The sequence below is a fragment of the Sminthopsis crassicaudata genome, chromosome 3, assembly GCF_048593235.1.
Source record: "Sminthopsis crassicaudata isolate SCR6 chromosome 3, ASM4859323v1, whole genome shotgun sequence".
Classification (NCBI taxonomy): domain Eukaryota; kingdom Metazoa; phylum Chordata; class Mammalia; order Dasyuromorphia; family Dasyuridae; genus Sminthopsis; species Sminthopsis crassicaudata.
The window spans coordinates 260,144,164-260,159,953 of record NC_133619.1 but is presented as its reverse complement, the minus strand read 5'-3'; the positions used below and the strand labels follow the sequence as shown (position 1 = coordinate 260,159,953).

Genomic DNA, 15,790 nt, shown 5'->3' with positions numbered 1-15,790 from the left:
CCTTGATGAACATTAATGTGTTTTTTAGTAGAAAAAAAATGTTTGAGTCAAGTTTTGAGGTACACTAGGATCATAGGAAGAATGAGACTACATATGTATATTTGCATCTGTATTATTGTAAGATAAGCTAAGCTTTCATTGCATCATGAGGGTTACCTCATAAACTCAAGCTTTATAAACATTTGAAAGCTTAACATTTACCTAATGAGTTAAAAAAAAATTACGTAGAACTTATCAAGGCTAATTCTGTGATCTCCCAAGTATGTGTCATTCTTTGTAGTAGTAGCTAGTAAGAAAGCCAGTTCAGAGGAACCCAGAGATAGATGGTGATTTTGAATGTATCAGGGATATAATATTAAAAACAGATCTGATATTTATTTTATTTTATTTTTTTATAATTTATTAATTTTATAATTATAATTTTTTTTGACAGTACAGATGCATGGGCAATTTTTTTTTTACAAGATTATCCCTTGTATTCACTTTTCCACATTTTCCCCTCCCTCCCCCAAATGACAGGCAATCCCATATATATTAAATGTGTTACAGTATATCCTAGATACAATATATGTGTGTAAAACCAAATTTCTTGTTGCACGGTAAGAATTGGATTCTGAAGGTATAAGTAACCTGGGTAGAGAGACAATAGTGCAAACATTTTACACTCTTTTCCCAGTGTTCCTTCTCTGGGTGTAGCTGTTTCTGTCCCAGATCTGATATTTTAAAAAAGCAAACTGAAAAAGGACTAAAATGCCATTTCTAAACTCCATCTCTATGGATTTATGGAAATTCCATCAAGAGTCTGAAAATTTAAAAAAAGTGAAATATTTGTCTTTGCTTTGAATATCTTTTTTCCTCTTGATGTTTACCCTTTTTAAAAAGCTTTTTATATTCAAAACATATACACAGATAATTTTTCAACCTTGACCTTTGCATATCCTTGATATTTACGTTTTTTGGTTTTTTTTTGCTGAGGAAATTGGGGTTAAGTGACTTAACTATGGTCACACAGCCAGGAAGTGTTAAGTGTTTGAGGCCAGATTTTAACTCAAGTCCTCCTTACGTCAGGGCTAGTGTTCTATCCACTGTGCCACCTAGCTGTCCCTTGCCCCTTGATATTTATTTTTTTTAAGACAAAAGAGCTCTTTGCTTCATAAAAATATTCTAGTAACTGGCATTAAAAATAATTTGGAGAAGAATTTGTCTTTGTGTTAGTTTCCTACTTTACTTTCCAAGAATTATTTAATTTCCTTTTGCAATTAAGATTTTGTTAATGATATAGTTCTCAAAGAATGATGCTTATATCAGTTGTACTGTCAGTTATTGATTTTATTTCAGTAGTTGTAAACACTATTCTCATATATGAAGTATGATGTCTAAAGAGCTCTTTAATCTTTTTTTCAACAATTGAATCATTTTGTTTTGAATCTTTTTTCAGTTCTTTTCTTTGCAAATAGCTTTTTACCTCCCCAAAAGCATTTAAAAATAATTTTATCTTTAATAAAATCTTGCAATTTAAGGCAAAAAAATGTTGAGTAACATAAGAATTTTTGGGTATATGAACCTTTAAATATCTGGCTCTTCTACTCTGAAGCCCTAGTCTACTGATTGGTAGGATCCTCCTCTGGCTTATTATTACTGGCAGGACCAAATCACCTTCTCCCCAATTCTCACCCTACTGCAGGTAGGGTTTGTCAATTTATTCCCTGTAAGTTTCCAAAACAAAAACTCATTCTTGGCTACTATTAATCTATGGATGTTATCTTACCCCTAAAATGTTTCAGTGAATGAAAGTATATGAAAGCATTAAAGTAAATCTACTTCATTCTTGAAAGTATGTGTTCATTTAACTTGAAACAAAGATTACTGAATTGTTACATTTTTGCATCTGAAAGTTCAAAAGTCAGTTTTAGTTGTCAATTGGTGTATTTTATGTAATGCATTTTCATATAATTTTAAATACCAAAAATTACTGATGATATGAATATGTTTCATATTGCTTGTGTGTGTGTGTGTGTGTGTGTGTGTGTGTGTGTGTGTGTGTGTGTGTGTGTGTGGCAATTCATCATTATGGGTAATCTGAAAGTACTTACATCTAATTTGTCAGTAAAACTTTTGCCTAAATTTTAAAGCATTTAACATATTTTACAGTACAAATAAGGAACTTGAAAATATCTTCTCTTCATTATATTTTAAATTTTGAAGACAAAATAGTGAAATTAACGAAAAATGCTATTTAGAAATTATTTACTTCTTCCATATTTTGTCTTCCTGAATTTGAAAGTTTTTCCTTGAACGCTTATTACAGTAATCCCATTCATTTTTAATGTTAAAGAATTAAGATGATTTCTCACTAAAAGTAGATCAAATGAGTTATAAATCAATATATTTGCTTTATTGAAGATGAACTGATCCTTCTGTAAACATGAATGATGTATTTGTTTTTAAATCTCTGTGAAAAGTGCTATATAAATATGAGTTATTTGTCTAAATATGGAAATTACTGTTATTTTTCAGGCTTATTGCAGTATACTATATTTAAAACCAAGAATGCAAATCATTTTAAGAGGACAGAAAGTGAAGACACAGTTGGTCTCCAAAAGTCTTGCTTACATTGAACGTGATGTTTACAGACCCAAATTTTTAGCTGTATCCTTTGATGATTATTTATATTATATTGTATAGTGATAAGCTGAAATTATAGCTATCATGCAAAACTTTTCAAAGAAGAAAACTAAATGATGAATTTTTTTTTTTAAACAAAAAGAATCACCTAGGCCACGGTTCTGAGAGTTTTGTGGAAAATGTAAGCTTGAAAAAGTATAATTCTCAATTTCATGAAAAGGTAATGATATTGAATTTTTTTAACTCTGATTTAAGCAAACTGTCTTTGTATATGAGTAGCATTTGAAATAGATCTTTATAGGCTTATTCTTTTACTTATATTAATATTCTCCAATTTTTGCCTTACTTTAGCAATCTTTACATGAAAGTAATCTTGAGTAATGTGGGAGACAAGGGATGGTAGGAAAATTATGTAAACTAGTTCCTAGATTACTGTTGATGACCCACTTAAAGTTACTTCAGAATTTTTTGCAGTAAAATTGTCTGGGAATTTCAGTCATGAATAAGGAAGTTTTTCACATGGAAGGACTTTTGCTTGATTTTGTTAGTTTGTTTTGCAAAGGGGCATTTTGGAGAATCTATGAATAAGAATTTTAAGGCATTTGTCATTTTCCTTAATTTTTAAAGCCTAAAACGGTAAGAATTACTTTTGGATTTAACTGCAGAAACAAAGATCATTATGGGATAATGATGTACCACAAAAACCGACTCATCAAGGCTTATGAAAGAGTTGGGTGCCAGTTAAAGGTAAATGTTTGATTGTGAAAAGAAAAAAACAGAATTATGCTATAAAATTTTTAAATGGGCACATGTAGAAATATTGCTAAAAATAGAAAAACAGAAGTAAAATATTTTATCTTTGATATGTTCAAAATAAGTACATGATAATTTTGAGGGAAAAGACATTAGTAGCTGTTACCAGGAAAAACTTTGTAACTAAACTATGCATTCCAGAAGAGCAAGTAATATGGGGTGTGTCCCAAAAGTCTTAGTGCAATTAAAAGTTCTGATAACTTAAATGTAAATTATAACGATAAAAAGGAATGGAAATACCATTCTTTTTTTCTACAAGGTGATAAATTTAGGCCACAAGTCTTCAGAGTTTAAAAAAATTTTTTTTTTTTTTTTTTTTTTTAACTATTACTAGCTAAAAATACACTAGGACTTTTGAGACATCCTGGAAAAGAAGGTTAAGGACAGGTGATAAAGAGACCTTCCTGGCTAGACCAAATAAAAGGTTTATAAGGATGGGGAGATCTAGATTAGGTATAGTTTTAGGTGACAGAAAAGGAGCGGTTGAATAAGGAGAGTTTAAATATTAAGGAAAGAAAAGAAATGATTGAAAGACTAAATTCCCAGAGGAACTGAGGGGAAAAGGATCAAAAGCACAAGTAAGATCACCTCATCCTTTTGGACTAGGAAAAATGAGAACAGGATGGGGGAGGAGGTTGGTATTGAGATATAGAATTGGCATGGGGAGGAGTTTGAGACATAATCTCAGTTTTTTCAGTGATATATGGAGTGAGGTCATCTGAGTTAGAACTGGTAAAGTACACTCTAGATTGCTTCAGTATAAAAGAGTTTTGCTTTAGTTTTCTTGATAGAGTGAAATTTAAGCAGAAGAATTAAGAGGATCAGTTTGTAGCTGTGAGGATCCCACTGAGATTAGTTAACACATGATTATGTGACTCTAGCAGGAGTGGAGAAGATGGATCATGGGAATTACCTAGGTTTGGGTTTAGAAAGGAATGAGTAGAAATAGTAAGGTGAAGTGGGGTGTGTTCAGGTCAAGGACAGTATAAATCTATTTAACTTAAAAGGTCAAGATTTTGATAGAATAGTAAGGACAAAAGCATGGTTTGTATCCTTGGGAAGCTGGAAGAAGGTAGAATAAAATGAATGTCATGGCAAGGATAGAGAACAAAATTTAAAACAAGTGAATTGTAGAAACAGCTGGAAAGACAAAGACAAAGACTACTACCTTAGGGCAACTAAATGATATAGTGGATGTAGCACTGGGCTTGGGATCAGGAAGATTCATCTCTTTAAGTTCAAATCCAGCCTCAGATACTTATTAGCTATGTGAACTGGGCAAGTCACTTAGCCCTGTTTTCTTTGCCTGGACTCCACAGTATCTTTGCCAAGAAAACCCCATGGTCACAAAGAATCACCCATAACTGAAACAACTCAACAACTACTACTACTACTGTTGCCACTAAGGATGATTAGATACTAAGTATGAGCATCCCTATGAATGACTATATTGGAATAAAGGTGCAGATTGTAGAAGTTGAGGAGATTGAAAACCTGGTAATCAAGAGTATGAGAATGAATAACCTAGGAATCTGTAGATAACATGGATTCAGATCTAGGATGATTTTATCTGGATCAGGAGTAAATCACAGAGGAAGATTTGGAGGTGGCAGGAAGATCTACAAGTAATAGCAAAGAACAAGAATCATACCTATTTTACTTTTTGGCTAAATTTTCAAGGCTCAGGAGTGAAGATACATATGGAGGGGAAGGGGGAGAATGCTTTTACCTCTTCATTTTAGGCACAAGCTTGATATAAACAGTTTAAAATTAATTTTAGATTGAACTAATTTAAAACATTTCAGCCTAAAGGGTCTGAAAATAATTCCAAATAATTAAAATTACTTTATACTCCTGAGAAATCTCTTTTCCCCCCAAGTTATATTGGAATTATAATTCATGGCATTTCCAGACAATAGAGAAAATTGCATAGTCAAGACAACAAAAGGTTCAGAGTTGAATTGAGAGTTTAAAAGTTTGTTTCAATCAATAGTCCAGTAATCACTTAACTTTGTCACAACTCACAGTAGGGGTTTTTAACTTTTTTGTGTATTCTGGACCACTTGGGTAGTTTGGTAAATCTTAATGGACACCTTTCCAGAATATTTTAAGTGCCTAAAATAAAATGCATAGAATTATTAAAGAAAGACAAGTTATGCTGAAATAATTTTCCAATTATTTAATAAAGAAAATTATGGGTATCGGAAATCTATCCATGTACTTCTCTTCTTGTTTGTGGACCTTAGGTTATGATCCCTGGAGGCTTTCCTCTTTGGTTACTTACTGTAAGGATTCATCTTTCCAGCTGGTCATAGTTTGATTAACTGAAGAAATCACAGACGTTTTCCTTCCTTCTCATTGCTTTAATCTTGTCAAGTTTGGGGAAGTTGGGGGCAATGAAAGACTATTGGATCAGTCAGAGGCCTCTCTCCCTTAACCAGTCATTGCCATAATTTTATTATTATAGGTATCAGAATTGCTCTTTCAACTTTAATGCAGAGAATTGTTTTGTAATCAAGAGTTAAAAAAAGACTAAGGTTCTTACTCGGATATGACCAAGCACTTCAGAATAAATTATTGTCTTAATATCATTTTGTAATAGTACAAATAGAAATGAGGATGGAGGATCTCAGTTTTCTTCCATAATCCAGAATTGGAAGTCAGAGAATCCATTCCATTTTAGAAAACTTTTTTTTTTCTTTTAAATGGTATTTTTTTCCAATTACATGTGGAAAATTTTTTTGCATTTGTTTTTTAATGAAATTTTTAATTCCAAATTTTCCCCTCTCTCCTAAGATGGGGATGGCAAGCAATTTAATATAGGTTAATATTTTAATATATAGGCAATCATGTAAAACACTGGAAAATATTTGAAAGGTTGTTTATTCCTGAAAATAGAAGGACTTATTTAAATTTATTTTTAAATACTATAGGGTCCCAGAAGAAGGGTTTTAGACTTATAAGGTCTATATAGGTTTTAGACTCCTTTAGGGCTGAAAAGAGACTTTAGAGACCATGTTGTCCAGAGGTTTTTAACTTGGTATCTATACATTTGTTTTTTTAAAAATATTTTGATAACTATATTTCAGTATAATTAGTTTCCTTTGTAATCCTACACATTTTATATATTTAAATTTTTAAATGAGGCTTTGTGTGTGATATAAAAAATGCCTGATCTAGTCTAATGTTATTTTACATATGAAGAAATCAAGGACTTGAGTAGTTAGTTGACCTGGCCAAGAACACAGATAGTTATGTAGAGTTAGGCTTTGGAACTAGGGCCTTTGATTAGAAATCCTAGTACTTTTTCTATTATAGTACCATTCTCTGCTATACACTGCCATTTGAGTGGGCCATGTTGGAACATTCTTTTCTATTAGTGATTTTATTAATGAAACATGACATTTAAGTGTTACTTCAAATCTTAGAATTATAACTTTAACCTTTATTTTATACGTGAAGACTGAGAATCAGAAGGATAAATGACTTGCCCAAGATACTTAGCTAAAAGCATGTGAACTTGAATATAGGTCTTTTGTCTTTAGGCTAGTGTTGTTTTAACTATAGTACACTGATTCAAAATAAAACTCCTCTTCCTCCCTCTTACACCTTGCATTTTGCACATAAAGTTATTACTTCTGCAAAGTTTATTTTATGTTTTGCTTTGTTTTCCTTTTCAGGCAAACAACATGGGTGTTGGAGTAGTTGGAATTATAGAGTGTAACTTCCTAAAGCCAACTCACAATAAACAAGATTTTGACTACACAAATGAGTACAGGTACATCACAACTCACTACATTCTTTTTATGAGCATCTTCCTTAGTTGTAGCTTAGAAAACATTTCTTATATCTATGTTTTTAGCTAAGTTTTTTTGTATTCTAAATTGGACATTTTTACTAGGTCATGGGATATTTCTGAGTTCCATGAAGTCTATGGTAAGTTCTAATTTCTCCCACTTCTCCTAGTGATCTGTGTATTTGCTGGGGAGATATTTTGTTGCTACTGCTCTACTATAATTTATCAATAAATGCTGCTGCTTTTAGCTAATTTTATTCTTTGATGAGAGACAAGTATGCCACTTGGGGGCTCACAAACTATGCTTTTAGGGCTCTGGGAGTTGTGGAGTACTTTGAACATGAGGGTGGAGAGTTAGCTATTCCTTTAGGAATCCAACCTGCCAGTGTAAGAAGGAGGAAATAATCTGGAGAGGAGATTATATATGCAGTTTGCCCATCAATTATGGTGTTACCATTTAATTTCCTCATTTGGGATCTGTATCTGCTTTTTGTCATGAACTTTTCTGTCCCTGAAGAGCAACTATTTCTGATTGGGTAAAACAAAATAAGTTTGTGGGGATTAAAATTGTCCAATCTACAATTAAAAAAAAAAAAATTGGCAGAACTCTGAACCAATGGCACTTTATTAAAGGGCCCATGGTCTTCTCTATTGAAGTAGACCCCAGATCTTCCTCAAAATCTGAGGAAGGAGATACCTCCTTCTTTCATGACCTTGTTAGGTTTGATACCCAAATATGCAAAAGAGGCATGGTAAGACAGAGTCTCATTGGTTGGTAGACCTTGCTTTTGAGGGGAAAATTACATCAGTAGGGGTGGGGAGGGGGGGAGATGGAGAGGGGTCATAGGTTGGGTAAAGCATGGGACATCTCCACTGACTAAATGGTCATAAAATGATCATTGGTCATGCTGGACAAGAGAAAGGGATGTGAACTTAAATTTAAAGTTGGGGGACTTTCCAAGGCATTAAGAAATCTCAATCTTGCTAGGTTTGGACATAGAATTTGAGTAAAGCAGGAAGGAAATATCTTTGTCAGTATTCTTATGGTTGTGCCAGTGAGTCTTATAACTTGGTAAATAAGTAGTGAACATTACATTAAAGTTTGAGGCACAATATAAGAACCTATCTATCCCTATATAATTTGGGTAGAATATCAAAATGATTGATACTGATTGGAATAGATAGAGTAGGATTCCAAATGAATTGTTTCTCACAAGTTTTTATTGAATTCAAAAAATATATATAACTATTCCTCTGTCATCTCAATAGCATAGAAATTCTGTCATTTTTCTTTTGATGCATAAAATAGCTTCTGTGGAACATTATGGAAATAGGTTAAAAAAGGGAGGAGAAGAATACTAAAAGTTTCCCAAAAGAATCCTCCAGTGTAGTAAAATAAGGGCTAGCATCCTTTTTTGCTACTGCATGATTTTTGATTTTGTTATTGTAGTGGTGGTGATGATGCAAAATCAAACAACTTAATATTTTTATCCTGTCTAGATTATCACAGTCCACCATATGTTTATATAGCTTAGATTTGTTAAATAAAAAATGTTATTACTGTACTTGGTGTTTTAGGCACAAATCCCCTAGAAACAATACTATTTAATATTATATTTCCAAGCTATTTTTAGCTTGCTGAGTTATCTAAATTGGTATAGTTCCCTGTATAAGCTCTGACAAAATTCAATTGTAATTTCCTCATGGTCATGTCCTAAAGGCCAAGTCAACAAAATAATTCAAAGCAGCAACTCAGAAATATTTTTTGTTTGTTTGTTTTTTAAACGGGTTCTGATAAAATGTAACAACAATATTAATATGAGATTTCCTGCCATAATACATTCTTGAATTAATGCTTTTTCTTAGTATAATCTATAATCTAAGTTTTATGTTTATGATCTTTAGAAAATTTCCTTTTATTTTGTTAGGCTTACCATAGCAGCATTGGGAGAAAAGCTAAATGATTATTGGAATGAAATGAAAGTGAAGAAAAATACAGAATATCCTCTAAATTTGCCAGTTGAAGATATACAGTAAGTATATGCACGTGAAATATGATGATGATATATGAAACGGAATTTTTTATAACATTATTTGGAAATAAACTTCTTTTTGTTGTTTGTTCATTGTCATGTTAGACTCTTTGTGACTACTCTATCCACAGTATCCCAAGTCTAATCAAACTCATGTTCTTTGTTCCCTTGACACTATCCATTTTATCTTCCTCTGTTTCTTTCTTCTTTTACTTTCAATTTTTTCCAACATGAAGATCTTTTCCAATGAGTTCCATCTTCTTATAATGTGACCAAAGAATTAAGCTTCAGCTTCTGTATATATTCTTCTAATGAGTAGTCTGAATTAATTTCTTTAAGTTTTGACTGATTTGATATCCTTGCTGTCTATGGGACTCTTAAAAAGTCTCTTCTAGCCTTACAATTCCGAAGTGTTGATTCTACACTACTCAACTTTTCTTTTAGTCAACCCTTAAAGCCATACATTTATTAGCACAATAATGCTTTGCTTTTGAGTATGTGTCCAGAATTGCCATAGCTTTCCTTCCAAGGAGTATTGTCTTTTAATTTCATAGACTTGCAATCGCCATTTGTAGTGATCATTGAGCCCAAGAATATAAAATCTGACACTGCTTCCATTTCTTCTTCTATTTGCCAGGAGGGGATGGGGCTAGTTGCCAAGGACTTAGTTTTTTTTAATGTTAAGCTTCAAGCCAGCTTTTATGCTCTTCTCTTTTACCCTCATCAAGCAGTTTCTTAATTATCCTTCACGTTTTGCCATCAGAATGGTATCATCTACCTATCTGAAATTGTTCATATTTCTCTTTGGAAATCTTTATTCCAGCTTTTGATTCATCCAGCCTGACATTTTGCATGATGAGTTCTGCATGCATATATGTTGTTTCTTGGTCCATATACAGATTCCTCTGGAGATAAGTAAAGTGATCTGTTACTCCTACCTCTTTGGAGACTTGCTTCATTTTGTTGTGAGCTGCATAGTCAAAAACTCGTGTAGTCAATGAAGCAAATGGAAATAGATGTTTTTCTAGAACTCCTTGCTTTTTCTGTAATCCAATTGAATGTTGACAATTCAGTCTCTAGTTCTGCTGCCTCTTAGAGCTTTTTTTTTTTTTTTTTTTTTTTTTTTTGGTAATTCTGGGTTCATCTATTAAACTTGCAGAATTTTAAGCCTAACTTTATTGGTGTGTGAGATGAGTGCAGTTGTTGATAATTTGAACATTCTTTGGCATTATCCTTTAGGATTAGGGCATAACTTTTTTCAAATTGTTGAACACTCTTGACTTTCCCAAATTGTTATCATATTGAAAACATCACTTTTACAGCTCACCTAGAATTCTGTCACCTCCACCAGACTTCTTGTTAGCAGTGCTTTCCTAAGGCCCACTTGACTGCATTCTCCAGCATATCTGGGTCAGTAACCACATCTTATATATTTCTGTACATTTTTGCCACTCTTCTTAATTTTTTCTACTTCTATTAAGTCTCTACCATTTTTAAAAAGATTTCTTGTTTTTCCCATTCTGTTGTTTTCTCCTGTTGCTCATTTTAAAAAAAATCTTCTCTCTCCTTGTTGTTCACTGGAATTTTGTATTCAATTGAATATATCTTTCCCTATGTCCTTTATCTTTTGCTTTACTTTTTTCCTCAGATATTTGTGAAGTTAGACAGTCATTTTGCTTTCTTGCTCTTCTTTTTTCTTGGAATGTTTTTATTGCTTCCTCAAATATTATAATTGTAAATCTCTGTCCATAGTGTTTCAGGCACTCAATCAGATCTAATTCCTTAAACCTTTTCATCATTTTTACTTTATATTATAATACTTCATATTAGGTCATATCTCTATGGTCTGATGTTTTTCCCTACTTTCTTCAATTTAAGTCTGAATTTTACAATAAACAGCTCATAATCTGAACCACAGTCAGCTCTAGATCTTGTTTTAACTGACTGAGTAGAACTTCTCTACCTTTGGCTGCAAAGTATGTAATCAATCTGATTTCCACACTGACAAACTTTGGTGATGTCCATCTGTACAGTTTCTTTTGGGTTGTTGAAAGAGTGTTTACTATGACCAATGAGTTATCTTGACACAATGTTAGTCTCTTTTTCTGCTTAATTTGTACTTCAAGGCCAACTTTTCCTGTTAATCCAAATACATTTTGATTTCCTATGTTAGCATTGTAATCCACTATGATGAATATGACATCTTTTTATGATGTAATTTCCAGAAAATGTAGGTCTTCACAGAACTGATAACTTTGGCCTATTTGGCATTAGTGGTTGGAGCATAGACTTGTAGTGTTGTGATGTTGAACAGTTTGCCCTGAATTCATATATATATTTCTGTCATTTTCAAGATTATACTCTGTTACTATTTTTCTCTCCCTTTTATCAATTATGAGGACTTCTTCATTTCTTTTAAGGAATTTTTGTCCACAGTACTACATATGTAATAATTATCTGAATTAAGTTCACTCATTCCTGTCCATTTAAATTCATTAACACAGAAGATGTTGATGTGCAATCTTTTCTTTTCCTTTTTGACCAGATACAACTTTGTTTTATAGGCCTTACTTTCCATGTTCCATTGCACTATGGATCTTTTGTTATCAGACACATCTGTAACTGAGCTTCCTTTGGGTTTTGGCCCAGTTGCTTCATTCTTTTTAGCTTTTTTGAAGCTACTTGTAGTTATGTTTTTATTTTTCCCAGTAACATTTTGGACACTTTCCAACATGAAGGGCTCATGTTCTGGTGTCATCTCCTATCATTTTAAATACTGTTTCGGGGGTATTCTTGGCAAAGATACTAGAGTGATTGAGTATTTCCTTCTTTATTGGATCACTTTTTGTCAGAACTGTCCATTATGATCTCTCTGTCTTGGGTAACCTTGCACAACCAAGATCATAGTTTCACTGAGTTATACAAGTCCATCTACCACAATAAGGAGTGATCCAGGAGCAGAAATCTTGATAAACATCTTATAATGCTCTATAGGAACTAATTTGAACCCACCAGTGCTTAAACTTTTTAAATTTAAATTAGTTTCTTTTGTTGTTCAGTCATTTTAATCAAGTTTGATTTTTTATGAGCCTATTTGGGGTTTTCTTAGCAAAGAGACTGAAGTAATTTGCCATTTCCTTCTCTAAAATTAATTTTTTTAACAGTGCTGACAAAAATCAATTATTTATTATGTATAAGATACAATACAAACTTAAGCAATAGTATATGCATAAAATTGATTTCTAATTAGTTTCTACCTTCAAGTAATTTCCTGTGCAATTTACTATTGCAGATAGTAACAACTTCTTAGTAAAGCTTTCAGTATTAGCTTTTGAGATCTCCTGGCTAGATTTTTCCAGACTCTGATGAAATTTGGTCTATACCAAACACAACTGAAATTTATATATTATAAAGTACATTAATTTTCTCATTTGGTTGTTTAAAAACCCTCTAATGTAGGTGATAACAGAAGTTTAGATATTGTTACTTATCTAGTTACATTATTAGTAACTGGAAGATGGGATCTGAATCCTAGTCTTTCTTTCCATATTGCTTTTTGTATTATATTGCTGTCTTTGGGAAAACTTTGACATTTTGGAATAGCCATATTCTAATATAACCATGTGTACTTATTGTGTAAATGTAATCCAAATGTATTCTTGTCATATATATGTTTATTATGTTTCAGTGGAAGGAAAACAATATGATGAAGTATTTAGAGAGTTAGTCTAACCCAGGAAGATCATGTCCAGCCTCTGGGAACTTTTCAGGATTTTCCAAGGCATTAAGTTGCAGAGAAGGTGCCAACTCTGCAGTATCTGATAGAGTGAATTTCTTTATCATTCTCTACCAATGAAATCAGAGGTCCAGCCTGTATTATATCACTAGATCTTTACGTATCTGTGTAATATAGTATAACTAGTCTTTACAAAGTAGAGATTCTAGTCCAACATATATTTTCCAGTGTAATTTTGTTTTTAGATTGCCACAAAATCTCTGTTCCTCCCATATGATACTTGCAGCTCCAAGTTAGAACATTGTCCCCTATGCCTACAATGCTCTCCCTTATCTCTTTATCTTTTGATTATCCTGGTTTTTTTTAAATTTTAGCTAATTCATTTTCTACAAGAAGCTTTTCCTTAATCTTAAATTCCTTTTCTCTGAGACTATCCCCAGTTTATTCTGTGTGCTCTTTGAGAGTAGGGACTGGGTTTTTTTTTTTTTGTTTGTTTGTTTGTTTGTTTTGCTTTTCTTTGTATCCCCAGCATTTAGCATGATTCTTGGTATATAGTATGCATTTAGTAGCCAGAGGAATGATTGACTTTCTCTAAAATAGGAGTTCTTAATCTGGGGTCTGGGTCTATAAACTGAATTTTAAATATTTTCTCAATATTTTGACTATTACATTTCAATATAATTGGTTTTTTTGGTAATAGTATACATTTTATTTTAGGCATTTTAAAATATTTTGAGGAGTTTATAGTTTTGACTAAACTGCTAAGGAGTTCATGACATAAAAATTATTTAAAACCCCTGCTTGAGGGGGCAGCTAGATGGTGTGGTTGAATAGAGCACTTGCCCTGGAATCAGGAGAATCTGAATTCAAATCCAGCCTCATTTACATAACACTTCTTAGCTGTATGATCCTGGATAAGTCACTTAATTCTAACTGCTTTGCCACAAACAAACAAACCCTGCTCAAAGTTCTTTTTAACATTTTACAGATTCCAGTGAATTATTTCTCAATTTTCAGCACATAAAAATTACTATCTTTTCTCATTATATTGTTACTGACTAATTTATTTTAGCTCATGTACACAAAACATTCATGCATACTTTTTCAGCCCACTTACATCTAGAATCTATTTTGTTTTTTAAAAATTTAGTGATTGCTTTTGTTTATATCACAATTGTTTTTCTAATGTCCTCTCTATTCTTTCTCCCTTGTTATAACGAATTATAATTATAATTTTTTGACAATGTGTCAGTCTTTTTTTTTTTTTAACTTAATAATTTTTTATTATATATATATATATTTTTTATAATATTATCCCTTGTATTCATTTTTCCAAATTATCCCCCCCTCCCTCTATTCCCTCCCCTCGATGACAGGCAATCCCATACATTTTACATGTGTTACAATATAGTCTAGATACAATACATGTGTGTGAATATCATTTTCTTGTTGCACAATAAACATTAGATTCCGAAGGTACATGCAACCTGGGCAGACAGATATTAGTGCTAACAATTTACATTCACTTCCCAGTGTTTCTTCTCTGGGTGTAGCTACCTCTGTCCATCATTGATCAACTGGAAGTGAGTTGGTTTTTCTTTATGTTGAAGATCAATGTGTCAGTCTTAACACCAATGTCAATAAGTTGTTCCCTGCAATCAATCTCCTTCTATCCAGTTGTCTAACGCCCCAAATTCTTTGTTGGCTAAGAGCTTAGGAAATTGCTGATACTGATTCAGTCACCCACATGGCCTTTGCTGCTTGCTTGGCAGAGCATACCTATGACCGATTTCATCTTTGATTATCAATTATTGACACATAATTGGACAAAATAGCTTCTCATAATTTCTTTAATTTCATCGTTTTTGGTGGTGCAGACCCCCTTTTCATATTTGAATACAAGATTATATAATGACTACAGATACATAGATGTATGAACTAGAACTTTTTCTATGTTTTTTGACACACTCATTTAGTTTCCAAATTTTTTCCCTTATTCTTCTCAGGCCCTTCATTTAGTGTAATTTTTTATTGTATTATGATCTGGAAAAAGTCCATTCAGTACTTTTTAAAATTTGTGTCTGGAGTTTTCATGTTCTGATATATGGTCAGTTTTTGTCAAAGTGCATTGTACAGCTGAGAAAAAGGTATGGTCATTTCTCATTTCTCCATAGATTTATCATATGTAACTTTTTAAAAATTCTGCTCATCTCTTTAATTTTTTTTGATGGTTAAATTAATCTTATTTTGAGAGTGAAAAGATTCCTCACTAGAATAGTTTTACTATCTATTTCCTCCTCTAATTCATTTAGCTTTTCTTTAAATAGTTTGGATTTTCTGCCATTTGAGATCAACTCAACATAATTGAATCATGTATGCCTTCTTTTGAAATAGTGATTGGTGAGAGGCTAATCAGAAGAGCAAGACCCCAAGGCCTAGTAGGGCATGGTTTGTGGCAGAGGTGGCCAAAAGAAGAAAGAATGAAGCTATGGGCAGAAGAAATTTGGGGCAGAGATCTCTAGGGAAGTCAAAGTAAGAGAGAGAGAGAGAGAGAGAGAGAGAGAGAGAGAGAGAGAGAGAGAGAGGGAGAATTTTAGAATTAGGCAGAGTAACCTGTAAAAAAAAAAAAAAAAAAAAAAAAAAAAAAGGACTCCCTATTCAACAAGCACTACTAGGGGGAAAAAATAGTTGGACTGAAAATTTTAGACTACCATCTTACAGTTTACTAAAACATTAGCTTTAAAGGATAAACCACCTTTTTGTAAAAGTTCATATTTCAAAACTAGC

General features: G+C 32.5%; 1 protein-coding gene across 1 annotated transcript in view; it reads left to right on the top strand.

Annotated features, from left to right (window-relative positions):
• Positions 1–15,790, top strand: part of MORC3 (MORC family CW-type zinc finger 3) — a 71,068-nt gene that overhangs the window by 38,268 nt on the left and 17,010 nt on the right. The window contains exons 7-10 of the mRNA XM_074300599.1: positions 2,518–2,649; positions 3,253–3,372; positions 7,119–7,216; positions 9,163–9,267. Of these exons, the coding sequence (XP_074156700.1) occupies positions 2,518–2,649; positions 3,253–3,372; positions 7,119–7,216; positions 9,163–9,267 (455 nt within the window). The remainder of the gene's footprint in view (positions 1–2,517; positions 2,650–3,252; positions 3,373–7,118; positions 7,217–9,162; positions 9,268–15,790) is intronic.